The sequence below is a fragment of the Sesamum indicum genome, linkage group LG6, assembly GCF_000512975.1.
Source record: "Sesamum indicum cultivar Zhongzhi No. 13 linkage group LG6, S_indicum_v1.0, whole genome shotgun sequence".
NCBI lineage: Eukaryota > Viridiplantae > Streptophyta > Magnoliopsida > Lamiales > Pedaliaceae > Sesamum > Sesamum indicum.
Window position 1 is genome coordinate 3518268 of NC_026150.1, and position 22344 is coordinate 3540611.

The following is a 22344-nucleotide window of genomic DNA, read 5'->3' on the forward strand; positions in this document are numbered from 1 at the left end:
TTTATTAAAATATATTTAAATTAAATAATAATTTAATATAATTAGTAATATATATTTGTTATAATTAATTTTTATTTATATTCATATAAATATTTAAACTTGAAAAGTTAATTTTATTATATTAAATTTTGTATTGTGATTTGTTAATTTAAAATTTAAAATCATTATATATATTAGGACTTTAATATTTAGTAATACATTTTATACAATTTTAATCCCATAAAACTCAAAATCATATCTTTTTAATCCCATAAAATATGATTTTGGGCCTTTTTGGTCCCAAAAATTACTACGTCTTTTTAGTTCCATACAACGTCTTTTTAGTTTCAAAATCACAATGCATGTTACTTTTTGAAATTAAAAATACATGATTATAAATTTTATGGGACTAAAAGTGATACTTACCATAACTGTGATACCAAAATAAGTTCTACTTTTAGTTTATAAAATAAAAAAAGCATTTTGCACTATTATTTGTAATTAATTAATGCTGTGATGATATCAAGTTGCTAGTGTTGGAGAAAGCCACGAGAACAATGGAAACAAATGGAATTTGATGCACATAAAGAGGAAATAAATATTAAAATTCCCAAATCCCGTGCTAAAAATTAATCCCATTTCCGACTATGTTAATCTATATAATATACGTCAAGTCATGTGCATGCCAATGTCTTGTTCTACGGATTATATTTTAATTAAATTTAAAATACTATAATTATCATTTTTAATGTACGTGCAATCCGCTTGAAGAGACTGCCTCGCAGTCCGCAGCAATGGATCCTAGACTCAAACTAGTGAGATATTATTATTTGACTTTAGTATTTATTGTTCATCTCTCAAAAATATCTACCAGATGTGGTCGACTGATTCCAAATTTATTTTTAAATAATTTGACAAATCTCATAGTATGGATTTTGAATTTTTTCTATATATATGCCACACGAGTTTGTAAATAGCGTGCTTTTTAATTGGGAGATCTCTTTCATCGACTTTCATGCACTACAAGAAATGGATTATTTTTCATTTTATAATAAATCACTATGATTTAAAATTTATAGATAATTACACTCCATTTTCTTTCCTTTAGGTTTAGTGTAATTGCACGTAAACTTTATGAGATTTGTAAAATTACATCTAGCACCCTTGAGGGTTGCTTCCGTCTAATAAATAAATCCCTCTATTAGTCAAAATTCACTAAATCTGCTGATATTAATAAAAAAATTGAATGAAAATTGATATTTACCCTCGATTGACTTGTTTGTGACACCTCCTACGTAATTACAGTTCATCTCATAAGAAATAATCATTTAACATGATAAGATAAATCTTATTTTCATTAATACATTATATAGCCCTCATGGAATGACATATGTCATAAGAATTTTATTTTCAATCCTCAACCTTGGTATTTATGCACATAAGGAAATGAGAGAAGTGAAATTTCTTATTATTAAAAAATTTTAAATATAAAATCACTTAAAATCTGATACATACGTAATTATGCAGCTATAGCTTCCAATTCAAAATTTCACTGTTGGCCACCTATTATTCCTAATGATCGTCTAGTCATTATGGCATATTCCCTGAAAGAAATACGTTGTAAGGAATGAGTTGTCAACTCAACAAGTATAACTAATTAGTTTATATATATACATACATAATAAGTAAAGTATAATACAACTGCACTGACCAATAAATATTCCCATGTAATAGCAACAAATATAAGAACTAACACATATCCACTATTATGTATCAGTCCACAACATTACATATGATGTTATATTTTATTGTCTTAGAGCCCTGTTTACCCAAGCTGGAGTACATCATTCAATGATTTTGCCAGAAATCAATAACTTAATCAGTATCATATAGTATACAGCACAGTATACCTAGTATACCCGTCAAATATGATATCCCCACACCACCCTAATATATAGTAATATCAGCACATGATATCACAATAAACATGACATCTCCATACCATCCCAGTGTGTAACTATAAAATAAGATAACCTTCGCTACCCGAAATACCCCGATACTCTTCTCGCCATAATACCTACCTTTATATAATTTTTTTTTCATGTCACATCTTCATGACAACCCCACAACCCCTCATCAATTAAATCATCATAAGCTACTGAATATGCCCCTGGTTACGTAAGTCATCTTTTTAAGTCAACTGAAAATTTAATTCAACACTAATTTAAATAGTCAAACTATATTTAATAAATAGACTAATTAAATAATATAATTATATAAATTAATAATAATTAAAAACAAAAACTTTCATACCTGATCAGTACGCCTGAGTGTGTGAAGAATATAAATTTCACTTGTTAAACTAACATTAGACATATATACTACATATACATATATATTATATTTGTTGGGTGGCTCCCACGTAGGTCTGACGATGGGTAAGGTAAGATCCTACCCAGACTTGGACTCAAAGAAAATTCAAAAATTTATTCTATACCCAAATTCTACCATTTCATTAAATCCAACTCAAGATCCATAGGTCTCAAGAGCCAACCAAAACCTAGTTTTCGAGTAGAGTTAGGCCCCGACCCAATTTTTTTTATAGATTTATTTTTTCTAAAAATAATACCAATTAATTTAAATTTCTTTCTCTTTCTTTTTCTTTTTAATTTTTTCCATGATTCAATAAATTTAGAATTATTGAGATCAATTCACAAATAATTTTTCTGCGATGGAATTTTTTAAATATTATATCCTTTATTAAATTATAGACTAAATAATCTTATGAAAAATATCAAATCTAAATATTTAATAGCAATCAAATTTAATATTATAAAATTTTAAATTTAATTTTATCACTTTAGGCCTTCAAACAAACAATATTGCCTATTACTGAAAAATATACCCAATATGGTAATATAGTTATATAATTAATTATTTAATTACTATTTATTATTTAAAAATATATATATGATTAAAGAATTAAACAATAAATAATGTTATGGTGTTTTAAATTTTTTGAATTTGTTCATTTGAATGTAGGTCGTAGAGGTATTCAATTTGGTTAAGCGAACGTATCTAAAGTTTGATTATATATAATAATTAAAAATATATAATATTTATTTATTTATTTATTATAAATTATTAATAATTAAGTATGTATTAACTATAGATTATTATTTTTTGTTATAACACTTATATTAAGATATTTAATTTTTTATATTTTGAATTACATTTATATATATTTCTTAAATTCAGTATTCGGTTAGGTTTGATTAACCTGCATAAAAAATTGGAACTGAACCGAATAATTAAAATCTAAAAAAGAATAACCAAAATCAAATTGAAAATTTGATTCAGTCGATTTTCGGGTGGTTAATCGAAAATTGCATATCCTAGTAGATCGAATGATAAATAATAATTAATTAAATTGTAAAAAAATTAGATATTTTTTGGGTAAAAACTCATGGATATTGATGGGTAAAATCCCAACCCAGACCTAAATTATATTTTTTTAATATGTCCAGGTTTGAGCTTGAACCTAAAAATATTCATTGGGTCTGGATTTGGGTTTGAGTCACTGAATTATGTTATGAATTTAGGTAGAGTCTTATCCTACTCATTCACACAGTTACTCCCACGCCACTTCCACCCTTTTCTTTTATTTTTTTAAAATTTAATTTAAATTTATTTTCAAAATACCTATTATGTCCTTTCTAATTTTCTTAATTAATACAATTTGCTATCAAATATTATAATAAGTTCCAATTTACTCCATTCAAGTTTTAATATACTTCAATTTCAACATATAATTATTTATTATTAATTTTTTTAATAATTATCAATTAGTCTTTCAATTATATATAAAATCATATGGACGTCACATATTACTGACTTATTAAGTCAAATAATTTTCAAACTAAACTACCCTTATAACAATGAAAACATACCTCTTCACATGCATTAACTTGTGAAGACGTAAAAGGGTAATTTAGTCATAAAATATTTATTTGACCTACTAAATCAGCAATAAGTCAATTGGAGGTAAATATATTTTTTTTTATATCTTTTTTGTTAATATATATCTAACAAATTCGATAAATTTTGACTAACGGATAGATATATTTGTTTGGAAAACATACTTCAAGGATAGTAGATATAATTTCTCGAACAAATATAAAAAATACTAAATGTAGTTTTTAAGTCATCCTAATAATAGACGGTGTAATAATCACAAATAATTATTGAATACTTTTCAGAATTTGAATTCCTTCCTGAATCCCTTTTTCCTTTTTTTTTGTTTTTTTTCTTTTGGGTAGAGTTTGAATTGCTTCCAGAATATGTGTAGTCTTCAGATTGCTATCAATAATGGGCCTAGGGCTTGGGCTAGACAGTGAATTAGTCTAGTGATCTATTCCTAATGGGCTTTAGATCCCAATTGCAAAGGCCCATTCATTCAGAAAATAGCATGTGAATTTATTTTCTGATGATGGTTCCATAAATTCACATGTATAATTTATTTATTTTTACATAATTCACACTAAAATTTTTCAATTTTTACCCAAAAAAAAGGTAGATTTTAGTTGCAATTTTTTGGTGGACAAATTCGGTACAAGCCGACAACGAGTTGGTCGACGAAGGAGAGGGTTCCGAGTTATTGTTTTATTGTTTTATTGTATTGGAAAACATTTAGTACAAATATTAAAAGCAAAAAATCTACTTTTCTTTTTTTATTAAGTTTACTTCTATTTCATAATAATTTATTTCTTATTTAAAATGTTTTTCTTAATTTAAAAGTATATTTTATATTATAGAAAGTATTGTTAGATAATAATAATTCATAGTAAATTATGGTATGCAATAATTTGGTATATAAGGAATTAAATGACTTTGTATTTGTAGAGCATTGAAAAAGACGGTCAACAGATCAAATTCTAATACTCCATTTCCGAAGTAGCAGACAAGATTTTGTCTCCATATCCAGAGTTGAGAGTGAGAATTCTCACTCCTTGTTAAGCCCTAGCCGCCTTCTCCTGCAGTTTCCGACGCCGGCTGCTCGCCGAACAAGGTAATTATACTGTAGACAAAGCGTTTACGTCTTTCTTGTAAAAGGATTGAAAATTTGAGCTGAATTTTGATGATCACTGTTGGTTACTGGTGCTAAAGTGGTACATTTTTTATTACTGTAGAATTGAGGTTGTTGATGAATTGTTCTTATGCGAGTAGTCTTGTAAAAATGTTTGACGGAAGCGCTTGGGAACGCCCATTCTGTTACTACAGATGAAAGTTTTATCAGCAGAGTTCTGAATTAGAATTTATATTGCCGTAGGTCTATGGAAAGCTGAAATTAGTTTGTAGATGTCTTTGTTCAATGTCTGATCTATGTATAATGTTGGGAAATTATTTGTTGATATAACCGGTAACTATAATTGAATAATGTGCGCTATTTTTTAATTGGTCATAGTTAGGAAAAGAAATTTTTGTTCTGAATCATCCATGATTGATGAAGTCAAGGAGTAAACTCTTCGTCCGAGTCCTGTTGGGATACATCCTCGAATCTAGATTTTGATTGGAAACAAGGTGGATCGACTTACATGATGAACAAACTCATCAGGTTATTAGCATAGGTGAGATTTTTCAGGCTAAAACTATTCTACGCTCAGGTAAAAAATGGCTCTAGGAAAAGATGCCTGCCAAACAAAGAAAAGAGACTTTATATGTAAAGTAGATGATAATGGAACACTATTAGAGTATTTATAGTTGAATTTAGGGAATAGGCATTATGCTATAGTAGGCTGGATTGGCCTGTATGTCCCATCGAAATTGGTTTTGTTATAATTTTAATTTCATGGGTAATTGCTATCCTACGTTATCAATGAGGCTATCATATAGCCAACAGTCTCGGGTGTTTTATTTGGCATTTGAGAAAGGCATCTAGAGGTAAACTGGACTGCACACATGGTAGGTAGAGATGGGCCTTTGCAAGTGGCTGAGGTGCTCTGGCAGGACCCAAAGATGAGGTCATTGGCATGGTCAACGGCATTGTCAGTCGAGGTTGCACCTTGCTGGACCACCTTAGCCGAGCGTAGCAATCATCTTGCTTGGCTCGTCTCATGGGGCGGGCAATGCTCCAAAGGCCACCCAGTCCATCCAGGCTTTCTTTGCCTCCTTTTCCTTTGTCCTCTAGGGTGAGTTGTCCTATTCTTTCATCGCCTAAAGGCCAACCAGTCCGTTCAGGCTTTCTTTGCCTTCTCTTCCTTTGTCCTCTAGGGTAAGTTGTCCTATTCTTACATCAAATAAGGTGCCCGTGGTGTTCTCAGTAATCCTTCGGAGAATCATTAGCATCCAATGAAATTAACCTGGGTACCGGACGAACCGTTGTCCAACTTTTACCCCTAGCTCCTCCTCCAATAGCAATACCCACTTTCAAAGTAAAACTAGTGTTGTAAACAAGAACTAAGAGAGTAAAAAGGAAAAATGTTTTTCAATTGAGGAACAGAGAGAACTTTTCTCAAGAGAAACTTTTTTTACCTTTATTACTCATGAAATAAAACTATAGTCAGATCAACCTGCGTTGGCCGAAACTTACTGGTTAGATGATTCATTAGATTCAACTATAAATAGTCTAATGATATCTTGTTCTTGGGTTCCCAATCCTACTTAATATGTAAAGTTTTTTCCTTTTATGGTATCTTCTCTAGGAATCTATTTTTCTCTCAACTCTTTGTGAGGGGTTTCAGTCAGGAAGTATCCCAACTATCATGACGACTTTGTTTGTATTGCACATAAATCCACCTAGTTTCCAAGATAGAGCTCCAAGCTATATTCTTGACTGGACTCGGGAGAATGGTTTATCCTTAGCTTCGCACCACACTTTGACAACATCAATCCAATAACATCTATTAGAACACAAAAATAGTTGCAGAATCAAAGCATAAAGGTAGTGGTATATATTTTATATAGATTAAGGGGTGAATCTGTCATAATTTCTTTTTTGTTTTTCGGAGAAGGAGAAACCAAGTTAAGTATAGCATTGGTTTGGTTCAGGTTTAACCTTTAACGATAGTTTAAGGGGGATGTGACAAAGCTAAATTATGGTGTAATTGGACATTCCTTGACCAAGGACTGGACTTTTATTCTTAAGTCTTAGGTTTGGCACAATGTTTCTCCTATTGCTTTGCCTTGAAGAATTAAATTTTGATTGATTCTATTGGTGAACCGTACATTACCCTGCTTCCTGTATCCCAAGCTGTAATTAGGGTAAATATCACTTAAGTTCATGAGTGCCTGAGTTTCTAGATTGTACTTGGATATTGTGTGCCTACTTGTGTATACACAATGTGTTATCCTTGCTTTCAATTTGGATTGCTATGAGTTAAGAATGGCAATGGCCCATATTTCTTCACATGAAGAGCAACTGCAATCTGGAAGAAACGGTTTTGTGGAAGGTTGATTCATGGTTGTGTAGGTTGGGCCAACTATTTTGGTATCTCAATTTTCCTTATGGTTGTTTCTGCTGTAAACTTCCTTTATTTTCTATTATTTCTTACCTTGTGTGTGTGTGTTTGCGGGTGTGCACTTTTGCTGTGAATATATTTTACAGTAGGGAAAAGTGGTTGCATCTTATATTTGGACTTGCTATCTTTCTTTTGTTTACAGGCTGAGCTTACTGAAAACAGAATGGTTAGAGCATATTCTCAAGAACACACTTACAAGCACCCATGGGAACGAGTAACCGCTGCATCTTGGCGCAAATTTGCTGACCCTGAAAATAAACGGACTCTGTCGCACATCCTTGAGGTTGATACTTTAAGCCACAAGCTTGAACCTAGTTCCGGAAAATTGTACACTACTCGAGCTATAACCATTCATGCTCCAGGACCATGGTTTCTTCGTAAAATCATTGGCCAGGATATGTGCCACTGTGTTGAATCAACCATGGTTGATGCACAATCTCGCTCAATGCAACTTGCAACCCGTAATATCAGTCTCCAGAAATTCATTGAAGTGGAAGAGAAGATTAGGTATGACCCCCACCCAGATAATCCAAATGGATGGACCATATGCAAGCAGGAAACTAGCATAAGGATCAAGCCTCTGTCAGCACTGGCGTCTATGGCAGAGAAGATAGAACAGAAATGTGCAGAGAAGTTTCAGCATAATAGTGCCAAGGGAAGAGAGGTTATGGAGAGGATTTGTAAGTATCTTGAAGCTGAGTCTAGGGGAATGTCAGTCTAATTTGGATCTCTTTGTTTGACTTGTGCCTCAATAGTTTTGTAGTTTCCAGTTCTGCTTATAGTATGGTATCTAAATCAACACAAACCTTTTAAAGGAATGGATCACTGAGGTTGATGTTGTACACCTTGTCTGGACTTGGTAGCTGGTTGTAATAATAGGATAGCATGGTGGAACAAGCAATACATGTTGGGGAATCTTGCAGTTGGTTCTCCTCTATATATACTTAAACGTCCTTTTTCCTTTCCTTTCATCTTTCTCTGGGCAACGGGTCCTGAATGATTTACTGATGATTCTTCTTTCTATAAACTCTAAAGAAATTAGTTGAAATTTAAAGACATTATCTGACTAGATCAGATGTATGAAATATTTTCCCACCCAGAATGCTATAATTTTCATGAAAGCAAATATCTCCAAGGAGTTCTAAAAATTATGTCGGCTCTAGGAAAGGTGACCGGAGGCAAAAATGGTAGCCAGTATACGATTTCAGTCGAAAATGACAATATCATAGAAATTTAATGTCAAATCTGAAATAATTCAAATAATCCCACAATGCCTTTCTGTGAGAGATGCAATGGAGAGCAAGCAATTCTAAGAATTAATTCAACTTATATGAGATGCAAGGGGGAGTAAACAAATTCTATGAACATTCAGTAAGAGATGAAAGTAAGCAATTCTGAGAATTAGTGGCAACAATTCAGAAGGCTTTTATAAGAGTCTACGAGATGAAAGTAACGTAACGTAGCACAAACCCACACAACCTTATTATGTGATTCCATTTTTTCATGTAAAATGAAGAAAGGATCATCAGTGAATTGGTTTCATTGAGTCACATGCAGGACATCAATTTACTGACTTGTATCCCAAGTCAGTTTCTAGGAGGATAAATTTCCCATAGTGCTACAGTAGTATCTTCTGAAGATGAAGCCATCAGTTTACTATTATCGGAAAATGAGACAGCATTACAAGTCGCGTGATGATACTTCAGTATGGCCAAAGCATTTCCTTTGCGATAGTCATATATCCTCACCCTGTGATCCCATCCGGCAGTAGCAAAAATTTTACCATCTGGCCGAATAGAAGTTCCCCCTATGCCAGGTCTCTCCAAAATAATTTCTTTCTTCACCAAACATGATCCCGTTGATGGATCCAAGGTAAACATTACAATTTTTTCATCAGCAGATCCAGAAACCCCTCCTCCACATAAATTGTCAAAAGATAAGCTTAGAACTGGTTCTGAATGAAATTTTACACAAGTCATTGGCGAGGCCGGATTCCTTATATCCCACCAAACCATGGATCCATCCTCATAACCAGACATAACATTAACATATCCATGTGATTCAGGGGGTAAAAACGCTTTAACTGCCATGCACATTCCTCTTGCCTTGGTAGAGTTTATGGAGTGATTAGGCAATTTTATAAGCTTTTCACCAGTATTAACATCCCAAAGTTCGACCACCGACAAATCTTCGCCAGCTGCAGCAACATAAATAGACCCTTCCACCTTCTTGTCACTTTCAAGCTCCGTTGAACTCATATTGCCACCTGAAAGCTCACTTTCTTGGTGATTCTTGACAACTTCAGTTGGCTCAACTTCAGCATGGGGATTGTTTAGCAATGAAAGCTTGCAAAAGTGGTAAGAATTTGTTTTGATCGTAATGAGCGGGCTTCTAGACAAGCCTGCTTCTCCAATATCCCAATACTTGATAGTTCCATCCCTTCCTTGACTAATAACTCTATTCTCTCCACCAGCAACAACGCTAATAATACCATGAGCTGCGCTGTGCACCCATGAAGATGAAATGGTCCTGTGCTGTACGGTATCCCATATGCGCAATTCACCGTCTGTGGAGCCAGTGAATAAGATATTCTTGGTAGGATGGAAACTAGCATCCGTAACTGAAGCGCGGTGGCCTCTGAGAACAGCCACGGGATCAGGTGGAGGCCTCTTGCTCATTCCTTTTATCAGGGTTGTCACTGAGCAATATATCAAACACCTTGGTTGCAGTATATCCCAACAATGGGATAACCTACGACGCCTAAATTTCTGCGATCACGAGATGAAGGGCAGTCGGATTTGGCCTTCCTTCCACCGAAACTACAGAGATGTTGACTTCCTTTAGTGCGCAGAGAGCGGGCGGCGCGTTATTCCTCTCTTTTGCACAGGTAAAATTACACAGCCACTCCACAGAGTAGTTCAGACATAATTACATCCGCTCCTCTTCCGCCTACAATCCCTCTCCTACTACACCCAATACAGCATCGTCTATACAAATCAGAATGTTTGTTTTATTGTTTTCTTTCTTTTTTATTGTTTTTGCATGATACGGATTAATATTGTTTTACTTTATATTTTGTATTAACATAAAATAAATAAAAATAAGTTAAATAGAGTAATCTCTCTTCGATTTTTGTTTTCAATTTTAATTTTCACCTAGAAACGTGGATTCTTAAATTTGAATAGATTCTGAACATGAGAATATGTTTGAATTAATTAATCATTTTGTATTATACAATTTTGACGTCAACTCAATATATTTTTTTATTTAATAAGAATTATAATTTTATTGTTTTTTATGTTTGCAATGTCAACTAGAATATATTTTTATTTAAACAAAATTAATAGTTATATTATTTATTAATTTATAATTATTAGTCACGCCATATCAAAACATTATACAAGAAATAGATTACTAGATTATAAATTAATGATTGAATTATTTTATATGTATATAAAACAGGTAATGATTGAGCTAAAAAAAATAGTAATATATTCTTAATAAAAATATGTATAAACAAACATATCTTTTACTTTAATCACTATTATAATCTAAAATTTTGGCCGTCTCTCTTCGTCCCATAATCGATGAAGAACATGTAGAACTATTCTACATAAAGCAGAAATGAGTAACCGACAACCGGGGAAGAACATGTAGAGTTATTCTTTTAAGGTAATAACAGCAAGAGAACAATGTCCCAAGTTGCTGAAAGTAGAGACATGCTATTAGACAAATAAACATAGTGATTTACAAGCTGTCTTCATGGACGCGTTCCTTCACCTTGTCTGGACTAGGATGATCGCATGCCACTCAGACATCCAACACCATATAGAAATAGAAGCAATATGATGAAATAGCATGAAACACATACAAACTACCACCATACCCGCACATATGAAAGCAAACTTCTGACCAATCACAATGGACATTGAAATTCTTCTACGTCGAGGCGATTCAACTGCTATGCCTTGATAGATAACAGGATATGTAATGCAACAGGCAGAGCATCTTGGAAATCAGCCTCTCGGAAGAATTGCAAGTGCCATAGAACCAACACATAAGCTTTAGATCACCGTCTCTAGATTCTATCAAGCTTTTCTGCCTTAACAACTGGGTTGGCTTTGGCTATAGCATCCCGAGCTGCAGTGCGGTAATCAAAGGGGCAGTCGTGTTTGTCAGAATAGCGATGTGATCCACAGAAAAGATAACCACAACGGCATTTGAATCCAGTCAGGCCAACTCGTTTCTTGCAGGTGCTGCATCTGTTTGGACCTTCTTTTGTCTTAGGTTCAGCCGCCTCGGCAAAGCTAGAAGTGTTAATTGACGGCAAAGATATTGCCTTCGCTTCAACCAGATCAGTTTGCATGATTGCAGCATCTGCAACAACAGATTCCTGCTCATTGCCACTCGATGATCCATTGACGATGTTCTCGATTGATGATGCGGCAAGTTTGGCTTGTTCTTGTTTCAGTATCAGGTCCTTGTAACACTTGGAGCACATGTTCATGTTTGCAGCACTACCAAAGAAACCACAGTTGTTAACACACAAAATAGGACCTTCTGGGGGAGGTTGGCACCCAGTCTCATCATGCTCCATCTTGTAACTTTTGCTGCACTAAAATCCATTACAACTAATTATATCATAATTCATCAATTTACTTTTGCGTTCTTATATGCATAAACAAGGAAGGAACAAAGTAAAGAATAAAGGATGACTTTTACTTCAATAAATTATGGATAAGTATATTAAATCAACCACGTAGCAAGAAGGATACTCACTCCATCACCACCCTCTTCTAAAGACTAAGCATTAACGACAAGTTTAAGATGTCCGGAACAGCAAGAAATTGGACCAAAGCAGCTAATGGACACTAAGGTTTAAGAAGATATACTGAGATAACCATGGTTGATTCAGCAATTCGAACGAAATAGTCTCAAAAGCTATACAAATCAACTATGACATAAATATAGTGTAATAACACCTAATGGTAGAGCAGATTGAAACCTTACAGATAAAGCAAATTTAAGCAATAGGCACACACACACACACACACACACACACACAACAAATTTATATCCCACCCCAGAAAAGCTTTAAGGTTCAGAAAATATAAAAGAAGAACTGGTTGCAAAGACAAACTGACCAAGACATCGTTTTGCTGCAGTAAATTACTATTGATCTAATACTGAATAGAAACGATCTCTGATTTAAATTAAAGAAACTAAAAAGATTGAAATTTTAACCTGAATACGTCAAAAATACAAGTTCATTACATAGAAACACCACCAGATTCACGTATAAAATCATATTACCAACCCCTCAACCACAAAAAACAACGAAACAAATAAAAGCCTCACTTGCAAAATTAATTGGGGAAAAACAGATCTTTTGTTGAATCAAAATAATAATAAAAACAGAAAAGCTGAACACAACATCCAAAACAAGAATCAAGATAAACATCAAACACTAAAACAGATCATTACGTCGAAACACGAAGCCCACAAATCAAACATAGCAAAACAAAACACAGACACAAACCTTCATCTGGCATCAACATCAATAATGTTAATTTTTCAAAAAATAAATAAAAACCCAGATATGAAATAGACATTAGATGACAGATCCGCCATCCAAGCTCAAAGCAGAGGCGTAAAATCACATGACACAAATCAAAAATAAAAATCAAGAAAAAAAAAAGAAAAGAAAAAGCAACTCACCGTGGAATTCTACGAGATCAAAGAAAGAGAGAGAGAGTCTCCGTGTTTCGCCCGCAGACGCTTATCAATTTGAAACGTATCGCTTTGAATTAAGAAGGATGAAATTTATTTTTGGTGAATAATTCAGCTTTTTTTAATTGAAATTCTTTGTTCTATTTCTTATGTATGAGAGGAGAGAGAGAAGAAGAGACCTTTTCTCTTTTGTAACTTTTTCCGCAACGAACAATCTTTCCTGATTAGGTGAAGTCGTGGATGATTCTTATTTGTCAGCATTTCCATTCCGCCCCTTGTTCTTTCCGGATTTCCTGTTTTGCCCCTGAGGAGATACTTCAATCACGATTCCGCCATTACACGCCCATGAGTTAAAGTTATTGGTCCCCGAATTTTCGTTAATATCAAATTGGTCCTTGTACTTTGTAAAATATTTTAATCGACACCTGGGCTTGTTACTGATAATTAATTTGGCCCTGAATTTTATAAGTATTTTATGGATGTATAAGGTTTATTTATCATAAGTGTTCCGTCCTATAAATATTTTAAAATATAATTTAATTTTTCAAGTATAATAAAAAAATTTCTATCCATATAATATAGAAATTATGAATAAAAATATATTTTTGGACTAAAAGTGAAAATTCTTCGTACAAAATAGAAGAAGGTAAATTTATGGTCGGACTGAAATGATAAGCGAATCAAAATATAACGATAAGTACTCAAAAAAATATTATACAAATATATGGTTAAACTAATTAAGATTAATATTTTGAAAAGAAAAATAAAGATATATATGATTCATATAGGAAGAACCAAAAATAAAAAGTTCAATAGGCAATTAAGACAATGTTTGGATTTATGTTTTCGTATTTTTCGATATAAGATAAAAACACATATAATATTTATTTTTGTGTTTTTAAACCTTATCTATGTGTTTTTATTTTTAATTTTCTATAATATAAAAAAGACATAATTTAATAATAAACAGTGATTTTTGTCTCCTAAAAATACAACATTAAACATACAATATTATATATATAAATATATATATATATATATAAGAGATATGATTTGACAATAAACAATGATTTTTGTCTCCCAAATTCCAACATCAAACCTACACCACTTGTTTTAAAATATTTTAAATTACTTCAAAACACAATTTAAACATTCCATCTATTTTCAATACACACTTACTTATCTCTATTTTTCTCTCCCTATCTCCAAAACTCAAAATACAAATCGAAACATAAACATAGTGTTTGGATTTGTAGTTTGAGTGTTTTGTTTTGTATTTTGGAGATAGAGAGAAAAAAAATAGAGATAAATAAGTATGTGTTGAAAAGGGATGATATGTTTGGATTTGTGTTTTGAGGTAATTTAAAATATTTTAAAATAAGTGGTGCAGGTTTGATGTTGGGATTTGGAAGATAAAAATTATTGTTCATTGTCAAATCATATCTTTTTTATACATATTTTATATATAAATATTATATGTTTAATGTTGTATTTTTTTAGAGACAAAAATCACTGTTTATTATCAAGTCATGTCTCTTTTATATTATATATATAAGTGTATATATATATTATATATAGAAAGTTGAAAAAAAAAAACACAAATAAGGTGTAAATACACAAAAACAAACATTAAGTATGTTTTATCTTTTCTTGAAAAAAGCGAAAACATAAAACCAAGGTAAAAATTTTTAGTCTCGTAAACAAGTAGGATGTTACATTTCAAACCATGTTTGGTTAGATTAGAATATAATATTTTGAAGAAGTCGTTTAAATTTATGGAGGCATTTAACAAAAAACCAATTTTTGTAGTGTATAAATAACAAATAAAATGCATTTAATTGTGTAACTCATTTGACAGATAAATAACAATTGTCGATAACTAAAAAAGAATGATCTAAAAGTAAGCTTTCTTTTGATAAAAATATATAAAGGTGCTCAAAAGAGTTTGAACCCATCAATTATGCTAATCCCTTAATGATAGTGATTAATTAAATAATAACAATCAATCTAAAAAGTCGAAACCAATTAATTGAAAATCGACCAAATTTATTAGGACAATTCAACCTAAGCTGTTGGCCACTTTCCAGCCTTTTTAACTTTGACAAACCAAGGACAAGAACGTCAAACAAAAATCTAATAAAATCCCAAATGTCCCAATATCAAGACTTACATAATTAAATAATTCATGATGCCGGAAAACCAACCAGCTGATTGACACTGCCTATGAATCTTCTGCCCTTCAACACTCACAAAATTCAAAAAATAAAAAAAGAAAGATTATATATAATTCATGGGAGGGACAATGACAGACCAACCACAACAATTGCAATTATGTCCCCAGGAATCTGAAAATACAAGCAAAGTTTGCCTTTTCCATTTAAAATCAACCCAAACACACCCTGTAACAAGTCCCTTTGTTTTTCCCTTCTTGAGTACTTTGCTTTTGGCTCAAATCTTCCCTCCCTTTTCAATTAAAATTCATATCAATGTGGTTCCTTCCACATTTTATTCCTTGATTTGAACCCACCACAATTTTCTTGAATTCTTTCTTGCCAAACCCTTTTTCTTGCAACATTGTCTTAATTATCTATACTCAGTGTTGTGATTATTATTACATCCGTGTGGCATTCAATGTTAAGCTCTTGTCCATGGTTCTTTCATGATTCTTGCATTTAATACACCCCCCCACCCCCACCCCACCCACCCCCCCAAGCTCCATTCTTGACGTTTCTTGTGATTTCATTGCTTCTCTTGAAATTTTCAGTACTGGGCTATAAATTCAAGTTAATGAGGGTGTGAGTTGCAAATAGCTCCAAGTTTCAGGTATAAATACTGCTCTTGTTTCTGAGGAGAATGGAGGCCACAACAAGCAGCAAAATCAGATCAAAGATGGAGGATTTTGAGGTTGTGGAGCAGATTGGGAGAGGGGCGTTTGGAGCTGCTTTTCTTGTTCATCACAAGACTGAGAAGAAGAGGTAGAGAGATCAGCATTCTCTTCTCTTACAACCTGTTTCTTTGCATGATCATTGTTGGCTCGTTTCATTATAAACAACTTGTGTTCTTGTTCTTTCATGTTTATAACGCTGTACTGGTCTGCGTTTGTAGGTATGTCTTGAAGAAGATTCGTCTGGCTAAGCAGACAGAGAAGTTCAAGAAGACTGCACATCAGGAGGTCACTCTCTCTCCAGAAACCAACTCTTTGTTCCTTGTTTGGCAGTTGTTGCAGAATTTCTGGTTCTTGGATTTTTGCACTTTCAATTCTGTGATGATTATGCTTTATTTATTTTAGGGACTTAAGTCCCTCATGATTACAGAGGAAACAATTAGATTAGGCATTATTAGGTGGAACTTTTATTCAACATGATTGAAATTTATAACAATTTATGACGAGGGATAATTACGTAGACGTCCACCAAAGTTTGTCCATATTAAAACAAATCTATCGATTTCGAAAAATTATCCCAACAAACCTGGTCGTGTTCTACATTAAAGATTTCTTCCGGATCATTTGTAACGTAAAATATGACAGTTACGAGTGTAATGTAATTTTTAGAAAATTACGGGACTCTTTTGTAATATATCTAAACTTCAGTAGGTGTCATAAAGACAGGGAATTTATGTCATGGCATTGGTGGTCTCACCAACTTGTACTTGGGCTGTTTTGCTCAGTCATTAAGAAAGCACCTACCTGTCTCAGTCTGTCATAAAGTAAAGAAAGCTGGAGTAATTTTGTGTGAGCAGGAAAATTAAGCAAGGTCTATTCCAGTTTGAAGTTATTACATTTGAAATGATTCTTCTTGCAGATGGCTTTGATGGCAACGTTAAACAACCCATATATTGTTAAGTACAAGGATGCTTGGGTGGAGAAGGTAATAGATTATGGTACATTGTTTTCTTTCGAAAAACACGTCAACCGGCCTACATTATTGTTGAATGACCACCACATCTAACACGTTTGCAATATCCTATTATCCATGCTTATGCCCAAATTAACGGAAACGTATGTTCTGATGAATCAGGATTCCTATGTATGCATCGTGACAAGTTATTGTGAAGGCGGAGACATGTAAGTTTCCATAAACTCTTTTTATCATTTGACGTATCTAGACCAATAGAACGAATAAAACAAAGATTAAGTTACCTTAGACTTTAACCTCTATAATGTTTCTCGGTTCTCTCAGGGCAGATATAATCAAAAGAGCTAGAGGAATACATTTCCCTGAAGAGGTAAGAAGACATACTGACAGCATTGCCCGTAAATAAGCCATCAACAATGTATTTCTCTCTGCAGAGGATCTGTAGATGGCTGACTCAGCTGCTCTTAGCATTGGATTACCTTCACTCTAACCGCGTCCTTCATAGGGATCTTAAGGTACATTGAGAGACGTTTCAATTTGGCCTTGCAATTTCTAACAGGCGTGTGCTGTATCTTCACCTTATAATGACTTTTTGTGATCTTGACTGCAGTGCTCAAACATTTTCCTTACAAAAGAGAATGAGATCAGACTAGGTAAGATGCAAGCCTGTCTGTAATATATGGTGCTCTGTCGTTCTCCATGTCTAATAAAAGACTCGCAGGTGATTTTGGGCTTGCAAAACTGCTGAACAAAGATGATCTTGCTTCATCAGTAATCATCTTTCTTCTCTCTTTCATTGTTACTTTTTCTTTGGCTGACAAGAATCCTAAATCTTAAACATTTCAGAAATCTTGTTATATTTTAGGTTGTGGGCACTCCGAACTACATGTGTCCAGAAATTCTGGCAGATATACCCTACGGCTACAAGTCCGATATATGGTCATTAGGTGGACACCTAGCAACATGTCACATTGTTTGATCTTTGTGTATGATTTAGTCCTATGTTTAACAATGTTTAACTTCTACCGTTTCCTCAGGTTGTTGTATGTTTGAAATAGCAGCCCATCTACCCCCGTTCAGGGCTCCAGTAAGTTCCAGACGAAGCTCTTATATCACGATCTTCAATTGTAATTAACCGTAATAACTCAGCTTGTTACATCTTGGCATGTTGGTTAAACAGGATATGGCTGGACTTATTAACAAAATAAACAGATCCACCATTTCACCTCTCCCCACAGTATATTCGTCTTCACTGTGAGTGATTGGACACTTCTACTACTCTGAATCCAGAAACGTTCCTTTTCATATAGGGAAAATTACAGAAACAACCATATCATTTTAATAATTACGCTGAAACCCCTTTTGAGCATGATGTAATGAAAACATACATCAGTGATGAGGGGTGTCAGAGTATTTATTCGAACATCAGTTGTGGTTGGTTTCCCTTTCATAATAGACTGAGTACCTTTGTATGATTTCGACTTTGTAGGAAGCAACTGATCAAAAGCATGCTTAGGAAAAGCCCCGAACACAGACCTACGGTCAGTAGCATGAATATTTTGATCAAGTACGTTCGAAGATTATAACTTAATCTGATGCCTTGTTTGGAATATTATAGGCTGCAGAACTCTTGAGGCATTCGCATTTACAGCCGTATCTCGCTCAGTACAGCAACTTACCTCCAGTTTTTCTTCCGGTGAAGTCCGAGATGGAGTCGAAGTGCAAATCACCAAGAATTCAGCTGCCTGAAAAGTATTCACATACCAAGGAGAGCAAACCTCACAAGAAAGTGCAGATAAAAGAGTCAGATGATACTACAGAAGGGGAGAAAAAGGCGAAAATGCCTCCTCGAATTTCATGGAAAAACAGTTTGCCAACTTCACTCAAGACTACTAAATTCAGTGCTGAAACAAGGGAGTTTGTTGACCGTCGGGTTCAAGTACCATGCACAGACACTGGAGACGACAACAATACTCCTGATAAAGGCAAAAGTATCAACTCTGGATCATCGTCTGGATCAAGTACGCTAACCGAACAGAATGAAGATGCGGTACAAAAAGAACATGCTCAGCGACAGCCCAAATCCAGTGAAACAGCCACAAACAAGACTTGTGATACTGAAAGACAACATAAAACGGTGAACACGAGTGTATATATCAATTGGCCAGTCGAAGATGATATGTCAGCTAATAAAGCAAAAGAGAAGACCTCGCAGGAGCAGACTCAAAAGTCAAGCTTGGCTAGAATACCAAGTATATCAAACCGTGACAGCGAAAACAACGAACCTGAAATTTTGGGCGAACAGAAAGCGCAAGCCATGGAATCGTTGCTTGAACTGTGCGCACATCTTCTCAAGCGCGAAAGGCTTGAGGAACTTGCAGGCGTTCTGAAGCCATTTGGGGAAGAAGCCGTCTCATCAAGAGAAACCGCCATTTGGCTGACGAAGGGGTTGATGAACATTCAACGACCAGCCGGAGAAGCTTAGCTGCTTCAAGAAGTTGGCAGCTCTTGTAAATTGTATGTTGTACAATTGACTCTCGAACAGCAGTGTTGAAGAATTTACACTCACTTTTCACTGCATATTATTGAGAACTCGCATGCTCATCATCATCAGATTGTCAGAATCAGTTCAGGGAAAGCATATTGAAGATCAGATTGTAATAGTTTGTAAATAAGTTCACATTGTAACACGTTATCACGTATACTATGTTTCTTGTCTCACATTCAAAAGTTAGTTCAGTTTTTAATTTCATAAGGAACTACTCAACTTAAAGTTCAACATTGAACTTAGTCATGATTGAGACATGGAGTACACAAATACTTAATTAGCTTAAATTACAGCTATCTCTTTGAGTTTGGTATAATACTGAATATCTTCTCGTTGTTTAAAAAATTTAAAATATCTTATCAAATAAAAAATAATTCCTAATCAGTCAGGTTAAAAATTACTACTTTATCTTTGTTGAATATTTTCTATTTGAAAATTGTAAACAAATCTAATCGAACAGTGTGTAAATAAATAATTCATATAACATATTAGTCCATAAAAAAATGTTAAGGCCCTGTTTACTCGGACTGATTAGCTTTAATAAGATGAATTGCAAAGTTAGCAATATGGATGGATGGAGGCATGGCCAGTATTAATTATTGTTCAACCTACAATAACTCGGCCCAACTTGTTGAGTTATCAACCCAATAAGAGGGATTTTGCATTAATCTTTGAAAATATAACGAAAATAAATATTATTTTAAGAAAAATATAATCACACTTCACGTTCATATACATTCTAATAAAATAAAATATAAATTTCTTTTCAAGCCTTTTGGTTGTCGCCTGGTCTCTTGGCACTTCTTCCACAAACAAACGAGAGTGGTAATTTTTTTTTAGGGAAAATTATTTTATTAATATTTTAAGTTTATCTGTTATTAATTTTAATTTTTTAAATTTATCTATTTTAGTTTTAATTCGGCAACTTTTAAAATTATTTAATTCTAATCCTTTGATCCAATCCTGAATAAAATTACTCCTACACAATTTTTCAAGAGCAATTTTAATTGGTTCATATATATTAATTCATTTTGCATCTCGTAACTAATGTTCGCCTAAAATAATATAAGAGTTTTTTAGGGTTATTTAAAAAATATTTATTTATATTATACTTAGAGCATTGAGATAGACTATTAACCTTTTTCGTCAAAAGGGTAAAATGAAATTTTCTTTCCCCTTTTTTTCTTTAATATAACAAGTCTATAATTTGAACATTATACCTAACGACATTTAATCCACAAAATTTTAACATTAAAATTATAATGTAAAACATCATTTTGGACATATATAAAGAAGAACAGTACATGATATATCTCAAAATAATCTATAGATTTTTTCTAGGAGAGCTGAGTTAAATGAAAATATCAAATAAATGCGATCTGATTTGAACGTTACTCCATTCTTCTTTCACGTGGGGCCCTCTCCTATGTTATTATTCGAACGTTAGGAAAAATTTCAGCCTAAATTAAATCAAAAGCTAGTATCAGAATTCAACCGTTACCACTTACCCCCTCTTCCCAACGGCTATAAATACGATCGTTTCTCTCACCCCTTTCATCCATCCGACTCTATACATCTCTCTCTCACACACACACTCGTGCGATATCTCTCTCTTAAGTTACTAGCAGCAAACGAATGGCTCAGATGGGGATTTCCAAGGCCGCATTTTTCGCCGTTGTTGCGGTGCTCTGCCTCCTTTCCACCGCCGTCCAAGCGAGGGACAGCAGCTTTTCGCCGGCACCTGCGCCGGGGCCCGACGCCGGAGCTGGATTTGCAGTGGTCAGCCCTAGTGCCTTCATTTGCTTCTCTCTGCTGTTGTCTCTCGTGGGCCTTTTCCTGCAGTAGACATATATGAATATATATATATATAGAGAAAGAGAGAGAGAGAGCTATCTTTATACCTATTCTTTTGAGTGATGAGGGTGGAATTGAGTGTTGCTTTTGCACTGGTTTTGTAGCCCTAATTGTTGGTTAGGGTTATGCCAATGTTTGGTCTCTGTTGCTGGGATGTATTTGGATGAGTAAAATAATTCAATTATTTCTATATCCTAATTTTTATTTACATTATTTCCCTAATGTAAAATAATTCAATTATATTCATGAATTTTTATTTAGCAGTTTTCCGTTTCTTGGTTGTGCTGATTAATATAGTAAAAAAAGTTAAAAAGTAAATTGCCAACTGAAAGTTTGAAACTTCACCTCCTCCTTATTTCAAGAAGATCAATAATAGTACCTAATTAGTTTCAGGCCAAACAATTATGGAGTGACTAATTACACATATACCAATAAAACTTAACTCAGCTAGTGAAATTGAGATCCTATAATTTTAAATGTTATGCGTTTGGATCCCTTTATATGCCTGAAATATTATTCCGATTGTGTTTTAGTGCATAGTATATATTGTCTCCTATAATAATTTATTGTTTCAAATAAAAAAAAAAAGAATTATTTGCATATGTAACATCATATAGTTCCAATTACTTAGAACATAATATGTATTTATATCTATCATCCATAAGAAATATTTATAAGGGGTAAATTTTAGCCACCTCCAATGAGGATTGGCGTATAATTAGAAATACGTATTCGTTATTTGTAAAATTCAAATACCCGTAATTCTTTAGATTAATTAATTAAAATATCCTTTTGTATTATAAATTATAATAGAATTTTCTTCAATCTTTTTATGAACTAACACAATATATGAATAATA

General features: G+C 33.4%; 4 protein-coding genes across 6 annotated transcripts; 2 read left to right on the top strand and 2 right to left on the bottom strand.

The window, feature by feature from the left end:
• On the top strand, window positions 4874-8461 carry LOC105163558 (PRELI domain containing protein 3B-like). Its single transcript, XM_011081961.2, has 2 exons — window positions 4874-5047; window positions 7639-8461. Exon 2 carries the CDS (start codon window positions 7660-7662, stop codon window positions 8215-8217), a length of 558 nt encoding a protein of 185 aa, XP_011080263.1. The 5' UTR covers window positions 4874-5047; window positions 7639-7659; the 3' UTR covers window positions 8218-8461.
• On the bottom strand, window positions 8842-10557 carry LOC105163559 (protein DECREASED SIZE EXCLUSION LIMIT 1). Its single transcript, XM_011081962.2, has one exon. The coding sequence runs from the start codon at window positions 10172-10174 to the stop codon at window positions 9083-9085; it is 1092 nt and encodes a 363-aa protein (XP_011080264.1). The 5' UTR covers window positions 10175-10557; the 3' UTR covers window positions 8842-9082.
• On the bottom strand, window positions 11126-13430 carry LOC105163560 (zinc finger A20 and AN1 domain-containing stress-associated protein 8-like). Of its 2 annotated transcripts, none has more exons than XM_011081964.2 (2): window positions 13215-13430; window positions 11126-12106 (listed from the first exon to the last, which is right to left on the bottom strand). In XM_011081964.2, exon 2 carries the CDS (start codon window positions 12091-12093, stop codon window positions 11575-11577), a length of 519 nt encoding a protein of 172 aa, XP_011080266.1. In that variant the 5' UTR covers window positions 12094-12106; window positions 13215-13430; the 3' UTR covers window positions 11126-11574. The 2 variants fall into 2 exon arrangements, with proteins under 2 accessions (XP_011080266.1, XP_011080265.1); XM_011081963.2 differs by having other exon boundaries at window positions 11126-12111; window positions 13215-13428.
• Window positions 15602-19804, top strand: LOC105163562 (serine/threonine-protein kinase Nek6). Of its 2 annotated transcripts, XM_020694318.1 has the most exons (14): window positions 15602-15859; window positions 15991-16201; window positions 16332-16398; window positions 17030-17095; window positions 17246-17292; window positions 17408-17453; window positions 17518-17598; window positions 17694-17736; window positions 17805-17854; window positions 17949-18030; window positions 18121-18170; window positions 18264-18337; window positions 18573-18624; window positions 18702-19804. In XM_020694318.1, the coding sequence occupies exons 2-14, from the start codon at window positions 16080-16082 to the stop codon at window positions 19566-19568; spliced, it is 1647 nt and encodes a 548-aa protein (XP_020549977.1). In that variant the 5' UTR covers window positions 15602-15859; window positions 15991-16079; the 3' UTR covers window positions 19569-19804. The 2 variants fall into 2 exon arrangements, with proteins under 2 accessions (XP_020549977.1, XP_011080267.1); XM_011081965.2 differs by lacking the exon at window positions 15602-15859 and having other exon boundaries at window positions 15931-16201.